The sequence below is a fragment of the Oncorhynchus nerka genome, linkage group LG19, assembly GCF_034236695.1.
Source record: "Oncorhynchus nerka isolate Pitt River linkage group LG19, Oner_Uvic_2.0, whole genome shotgun sequence".
NCBI classification, from domain to species: domain Eukaryota; kingdom Metazoa; phylum Chordata; class Actinopteri; order Salmoniformes; family Salmonidae; genus Oncorhynchus; species Oncorhynchus nerka.
In genome coordinates, this window is record NC_088414.1 from 39,342,680 (window position 1) to 39,350,933 (window position 8,254).

The following is an 8,254-nucleotide window of genomic DNA, read 5'->3' on the forward strand; positions in this document are numbered from 1 at the left end:
GGTGGTTGTGGTGTGTATCAGCGTTGTGTTGTGAGTCGGGTGGTTGTGGTGTGTATCAGCGTTGTGGTGTGTATCAGCGTTGTGTTGTGTTTCAGGTGGTTGTGGTGTGTATCAGCGTTGTGTTGTGAGTCGGGTGGTTGTGGTGTGTATCAGCGTTGTGTTGTGAGTCGGGTGGTTGTGGTGTGTATCAGCGTTGTGGTGTGTATTGTTGTTGTGGTGTGTATCGGTTGGTTGTGGTGTGTTTCAGGTGGTTGTGGTGTATTTCAGGTGGTTGTGGTGTGTTTCAGGTGGTTGTGGTGTGTATCAGCGTTGTGTTGTGTTTCAGGTGGTTGTGGTGTGTATCAGCGTTGTGTTGTGAGTCGGGTGGTTGTGGTGCGTATCAGCGTTGTGTTGTGAGTCGGGTGGTTGTATCTATACACAGACAGAAAGTTTGATATTCGATCAGTAGTAAGGAGCTACCTGGAAGAGAGTCAACAATATTCATATTGTTCATCACAATATAAGGGCTCTCAAGTGGCACAGCATTCTAAGGCACTGCATCTCACTGCAAGAGGCGTCACTACAGTCCCTGGTTCGATTCCCGGCTGTATCACATCCGGACGTGATTAGAAGTCCCATAGGGTGGAGCACAATTGCCCCAGCATCTTCCGGGTTTGTCCGATGTAGGCCGTCATAGTAAAAAAATAATCTGTTCTTAACTGACTTTTCAAGTTAAATAAATATATATAAATAGATAGTTAAATAATCAAATCAAGTTTATTTGTGATTTTCACAGGACAAACATTATGTACACTATAACACTACATACTATAACGTACATTGAAATTCTAACTTGCATGTTTAACTCTCAACATTGCAACAACAATAAAAAAAAGTACGTTGAATATTCAGTGTAATAAAATCAAACCATTTAGATATTTTCAGGTGTAATGTAACGTGCTGACAGAAGAAGCTGGAAATATTTAAACCTTGGATTGTGGTTATTCAACAGAAATTCAATCTGATCTTTCTTGAAGACAAAGCAACTCTTAAAGGCAAAGTAAATGCTGCTGATGTGAGCTGAATTGGAAATTATCTTTAAAACCTTTAAACACACTGATTTGAAGTCACAAAATAATACTTTTCACTACCTCATTTCATCACTGACGTTCTTTTCCTAGACAGTATCTGAACCAATCTCTTTCTAATCTCCTTGGTCTTCAGACAGTAGACTACTGGGTTGATCAGAGAGGGTAACAGCGTAGCTATAATCAGTAAAGCATTACGCTCCGTCAGATTCAGTCTCACCCCTATCCTCGTCAACAACACAGAGACTAACTTGGGAGCGTAGTAACAGGACACCACAATGATGTGACAAATACAAGTATTAAACACCTTCACTCTGCTCTCACTGTTTGGCAGTCTCAGTACTGTGTAGATCAGATTCACGTATGACAGCAGAATGAATGTGAGCTGTGCACCAACCAACCACAGACCCAGGATGGTGGGAAGCATCCAATAGGGTTCAGGGTTGACACAGGCAGCTCTGACCATAGCAGGATAGTCACAGAACATATATCTAATGATGGGCTGGCAGTATGGAAGGCTGTCTGCCTGAGCTGCTACTACCCCCATGACCCCTAACCCTATCAGCCAGGTAGCTGTGATCAACAGGAAGAGCCTTGGGTTAGTCAGTATGCTGTGGTACCTAAGAGGAGTGCTGATAGCGATGGTTCGGTCCAAAGCCATCAGGGACAGGGCCAGACACTCTTCGATGTCACCCAGGTGGTAGATGTACATGCTTGATATGCAGGAGTAGTAAGAGATGGTTTTGACCTCGGCCAGCAGGACAGAGATCATGGTGGTGCTGGTGCTGGACGTGAACATGATGTCCACCACGGCCAGGTTACAGATGAGGAGGTACATGGGCGTGTGCAGCCGTCTGTCCGTCAAAATGATGCAGATGTTGGTGCTGCTTCCCAGAAGCACAAGGAAATAGGTGATGAAGATGAGGAAGCCCAGGAGCTTCTGGTGAGAGAGGTGGTCGAAGCCAGTGATGGTAAACTCCTCCACATTCTTCCCCGTGAAATTCACTGAAGACATCCTACACAAGCATCAGCCTACACAGACATAAAGATGATATATAAACACAACAACTCTATAGTTAAACTAAGACACTAACAAGTGGTGACACAAGTCGTACGATCAAATCCCTCTATTGAAACTAGCTGAGTAGACAACTCTTAAACCCCTAGGCTGTGTACTGCGACACTGTGAAGCTGTCGGCACTTATACATTAGGTGACCAACCCACGTGGTGAAAAGGAGGGGGGGTTGTTTCCCCAATTATAGGTCAGGACCCACTGGGAGGAGACAGCCAATTGGTTTTGAATCATGGCCTAAGTTTTGGTCTTAGATATCATTATTTGGAAACCTATATAGTTTGCCATAAGAATACTTGAACAAAACCATCACACTTTATAGTCAATGCCCAGATCAAAAAGTCATCAACCAATAATACCACTGTCATGTTCTGACCTTAGTTCATTTGTTATGTCTTTGTTTTTGTTTTTGTATGGTCAGGGCATGTGTGTGAGTTGGGTGGGTTGTCTATGTTCCTTTTTCTATGATTTGGTATTTCTGTGTTTGGCCTGGTATGGTTCTCAATCAGAGACAGCTGTCATTCGTTGTCCCTGATTGAGAACCATACTTAGGTAGCCTGGTTTCACTTTTGAGTTGTGGGTGATTGTTTCCTGTGTCTGTTTCGATTTTCGTTTGTTCATTCACGTTGTTATTTTGTATTTTTGTAGTGTTCAGTTTTATATATTAAAATGGACACTTAGCACGCTGCGCATTGGTCCTCCAATCCTTCCTACTACTATACTATACAATTGTGACAACCACAGATTGCAACACTACTGGCTTTCATCTCTCCTCTCTAATGTTGAATACCCATCAGTGAATTACCACTAAGAAAAAAGGCCAGCAGTACTGTGGATGTAGACTCCTAGATCTGAATACATCTCCTTAATTGAGTGGTATCGTATCTCTGGGGTGTAAACACCTGCAGACCACAGGTTTAATCATTAGACGATGTGCTATGCTATGCTATGCTACTCTTTCTCTGGGGCTCAACACCTACAGTCCCCAGGTCCAGAGGTCTAATCATTAGACTAATGGTTTCCCTCTCTTATTAAGGTTAATAAACATCATCAGGGAGCAGTATTACCACTTCCTCATTGAATTGATAGTCCCACTGATCCATTCAACTGTATCCATGCGGACAAAGATGCAGTAGATGATTTACAATGTACACTCTATCTCTAGATATACCCAGGCAATTCACACAAGGAGGTACAACTTCGACGGCCCCACCTGCTTCGTACTCCAAGAAAAAACTATGACTATCAGATTGTAATGTATCTCAAGGTAGTGGTAATAGTGAAAACATACAGTTGAAGTCGGAAAGTTTAAATACACCTTAGCTAAATACATTTAAACTCAGTTTTTCACAATTACTGACATTAAAAATCGTAGTAAAGATTTCCTGTCGTAGGTCAGTTAGGATCACATCTTTATTTTATTTTATATTCTTCTGAAATGTCAGAAGAATATTAGAGATAATTATTTATTTTAGCTTTTATTTATTTCATCACATTCCCAGTGGCTCAGAAGTTTACATACGCTCAATTAGTAATTGGTAGCATTGCCTTTAAATGGTTTAACTTGGGTAAAACGATTTGGGTAGCCTTCCACAAGCTTCCCAAAATAAGTTGGGTGAATTTTGGCCCATTCCACCTGACAGAAGTGGTGTAACTGAGTCAGGTTTGTAGGTCTCCTTGCTCGCGCACGCTTTTCCAGTTCTGCCCACAAATTTTCCATTGGAAGACCCATTTGCGACCAAGCTTTAACTTCTTGACTGATGTCTTGAGATGTTGCTTCAATATATCCTCATAATTTTCCTACCTTATATTGCCATCTATTTTGTGACATGCACCAGACCCATCCTGCAGAACAGCACCCCCACAACATGATGCTGACTCCCCTGTTCTTCACAGTTGGTGTTCTTCGGCTTGCAAGCCTCCCACTTTTTCCTAGAAACATAACGATGGTCATTATGGCCAAACAGTTGTATTTTTGTTTCATCAGACCAGAGGACATTTCTCCAAAAAGTATTATCTTTGTACCCATGTGCAGTTGCAAACAGTAGTCTGTCTTAATTCTGGAGGTTTTGGATCAGTGGCGTCTTCCTTGCTGAGTGGCCTTTCAGGTTATGTTGATACTCAATTTACTGTGGATATAGATACTTTTGCAACTCTTTCCTCCAGCATCTCCACAAGGTCCTTTGCTGTTGTTCTGGGATTGATTTGCAATTTTCGCAGCAAAGTACATTCATCTCTAGGAGACAGAACGCGTCTCCTTCCGGAGCGGTATGATGGCTGCGTGTTCCCATGGTGTTTATACTTGCGTACTATTGTTTGTACATATGAACATGGTACCTTCAGGCGTTTGGAAATTGCTCCCAAGGATGAACCACACTTGTGGAGGTCTACAATTGTTTTCTGAGGTCTTGGCTGATTTCTTTGGATTTTTCCATGATGTCAAGCAAAGAGGCACTGAGTTTGAAGGTAGGCCTTGAAATACATCCACAGGTACACCTCCAATTAACTCAAATTATATAAATTAGCCTGTAAGAAGCTTCTAAAGCCATGACATCATTTTCTGGAATTTTCCAAGCTGTTTAAAGGCACAGTCAACTTAATGTATGTTAACTTCTGACCAACTGAAATAGTCTGTATGTAAACAATTGTTGGAAAAAATACTTGTGTCATGCACAAACTTGATGTCCTAACCGACTTGCCAAAACTATAGTTTGTTTAACAAGAAAATTGTGGAGTGGTTGAAAATTAGTTTTAATGACGCCAACCTAAGTGTATGTGAACTTCCGACTTCAACTGTACATTTTGGCCTAACATTGTGGCCTAAAGACATAGGTCCCAACTTCATCTGAAGCATAATGTAACTAACAACAGTTCCATCATCACCTGAATGGCTACCTGTGAACAGGTGAGGTGATGACTCAGGATCCCAGGTCTACCAACACTCTAATTAGGTCTCTGATGACCACCTGTTTGTTGAGCCTGAGTCTGAGGAGAGTGACAGGGACACTAGACCTGGTGGGAATACTGCTTTGCTGTCATACAGCTTATTACTGTACACTCATTAGGAGAGAGAGAGCCAGAGAGAAAGCGAGAGAGAGAGAGAGAGAGAGACTAACTCATGTGTAAGCAACAGGCTAAAGCAATGGGTTTAGGCAAGCTAAGTAAATATTACTGCTAAATGTAAATTTGCTGAATCTTGCCAAAAGACTGTTTATCCATCTCTCTACATTGTCCCTAAAACACCCAACAGTTAGTGGGTTGGTAATATGTTCAACACTGTGACATCAACCTTCTCATAGGATCTGATGTCACTCTGTACAGAGTTAACAAATAGAGAGTCATCAGAGAGACAATTATAATGTTGATACACCTGAGAAGAGTGTTTACAGGTAGACAACTTAGACTGAGGAGAGTTAGGACGATTAGGGTCAAAAGGCTACAGAACGGTAAATTCAAGTCAGCACTTTTGTTACTACCTTGCATGCTGTCTACTGCAAATCACTTGAAAATAAACTACTGAAAATGTAGAACTAGACAAGGTTGTCCCTTCTCCCACCTTTTATTCACTATTGTGAAAAGCCACTGGTCATCTCAGTCCAGGTCAATGAGAAGATAAGGGGACTGAAACGGAATGACATTCAGGTCAATTAAAACATAAGGGAAGTGAAACAGAAGGACATCCAAGCCATTGAGAACATAAGGGAAGTGAAACAGAAGGACATTCAGGTCATTGAGAACATATCAGGAGCTGTTCCAGAGGGCTCAGGCAGTGGTCAGACAACATTCCCATTTCAGAGTAATGAGTGAGTGATGCCATCCAGTCAGTGCCATGCTGGCACATGTCCATTGGTGGATTTAGGCACAGGCGACATGGGCATCCTGCCGGGGGGCAGCATGTGATGCCTGCTAAAATAAATTAAATAATGATATATATATATATATATATATATATATATATATATATATATATATACAAATAATATCCCGAATTGTGACATATGCGCGATCGGTTTTATATCGCTCATTTGCACGTCACGTCAATGATATCATGTCACCGTGTGGGACTGTGGGTCAATTAAACTTGTCGGAGTGGGTGTCCTGATTCTAGTTTCTGAGCTTAGCAGGCTACTGCCTGGGAAGGTCCCTCACTCAGAAGTATGAGATATGGAGTGGGCGGGGTTAGGTTGACCTCAGGTCACTGGAAGCCCGAGGTAGCCGGAGCAGGGGAATCTATCAAATAGAGCACCTCAAACTTTGCTCAGTACTAATGCAATTAGTTGTGTAATTTAGTTTGTGTGTTTCTTGTTTGAAGTGCGATAGTGTAATACTCTTCTTTATAAGTGTGTTATCTATTTGTGTATTTGTGTGATACAGGATTTTTGCAATTTAGTTATATTTGTGTGTTTTTTGTTAGCAGGGTAATAGTGTAATAATTCGATATTCTTTAACATTTGTATTTATATAATACAATTAGTTTCTGTTTGTCTTTGTTACATCTTTTTGATATTTATAAGTCTTATTTTTGTATATATATTTATATTTACATAATTTTAAATGTTATGATTATTTATTTGTGTTGTTCCAAATGTCAACAGATGGAGGACTGAAGAGATGCTTTTGAAATGGTGTCCTCTGCTGTCTGAACTAGGAGGGACGTTTCCCTCAGTATTAAGTTGATACAAGACATATCTGTTACTTTTTATCATCTTTGGATGTGGATGGGTGTGTGTTGTTTCCTATCCTATCCCTTCCTATTTGGGGCGGCAGGTAGCCTGGTGGTTAGAGAGTTGGTCTAGTAACCGAGAGGTTGCAAGATTGAATCCCTGAGCTGACAAGGTAAAAATCTATTGTTCTGCCCCTGAACAAGCGGTGTTCATTCTATAGACTCCAAGACTCCAAGTCTTCCTCTGTCTTTAGTGAGTATATGAATATTACATATAATCTCATTGGCCAATTGCTTTTAGGTACACCACCCTGTTCACTAAAACACCATCCCGTTCGCTAAAATTGTTGGCTCCTAAACAAGTGAGTCATGTGGCCGTGGCTTGCTATATAAAGCAGGCAGACAGGCATTGAGACATTCAGTTACCATTTGATTGAACGTTAGAATGGGCGGAACGAGTAACCTAAGCATCTTTGAGCATGGTATGATCTTCTGTGCCAGGCGTGCAGGTTCCAGTACCTCCGAAACCAGGGGCGAAACTTTGGCTTTAGAGGTGGTGGGACATAACCTGGTGGGGGATCTGGGGCTTCCTCCTTCAGTATTCTTTGGTATCTAAAGTTAATTTCCTGCATTTCTACACAATCTAATACGACCCTTTTTTTGGGGACACTTTTATTGTAAATAAGAATAGAATATGTTTCTCAGCACGTCTACATGAATGTGGATGCTTCCATGATTATGTATAATACTGAATTAACCGTGAATTATGATGACTGAGAAGGTTATAGGCTCACTGATTGTAATGGTGAGAGGTTAGCATATCTTGGGGGTGTAATGTTGTGTAGAGACAGACTGGAGAGTCTTGAAGAAATAGACAAAGAACATGCTACTGAGACAGACCTGGTTGGAGATGTACTGCTTCTCAAACAGAAAGGTCTCTATGAGATTAGGGAGACACACAGGTCTGTCAGGTTGAAGACTACGACATCCCTAAGTTGAAGTTAACAGAGGTTATAACAACGTCGGTGAGAAAACTGTTGAAAGTGAACAGATTCATAGGACCAGCGCTACAACTAAAATAACATATCCAGGCTGCTTGTTAAGAAATTATACCACATTTATGCAAAGAGTTATGTGACATTAGAATACTTGTGTTACTGGAGCTAACAACGTACTTGCCCGTGTGGAGGTTCCTGGCCAGGTAGATAACAGCTATGATGGAGTTAGCCATGACCGTCACGGCAAAGACCAGACACTAAAACACATGATAGTATTTCATGGAAACTGTTGATGTAGAAATATCACTGGCGTTTTGAATGTAGCAGTGTAAGAGATTAGGACTGACTGCTCGTAAGCCATGTTCCAGGAATCTAGGGGGGCCCTGGTTATAGGATGTCAATGGTGAGGTCATCATGCAGGGATTGGCTGACATACACGTATCTATCTATATG

General features: G+C 41.3%; 1 protein-coding gene across 1 annotated transcript; it reads right to left on the bottom strand.

The window, feature by feature from the left end:
- Positions 1-767: 767 nt before the first annotated feature.
- Positions 768-2,222, bottom strand: LOC115116993 (olfactory receptor 10G7-like). The gene has a single exon (XM_029645446.1). It carries the CDS (start codon positions 2,080-2,082, stop codon positions 1,132-1,134), a length of 951 nt encoding a protein of 316 aa, XP_029501306.1. The 5' UTR covers positions 2,083-2,222; the 3' UTR covers positions 768-1,131.
- Positions 2,223-8,254: the final 6,032 nt, after the last annotated feature.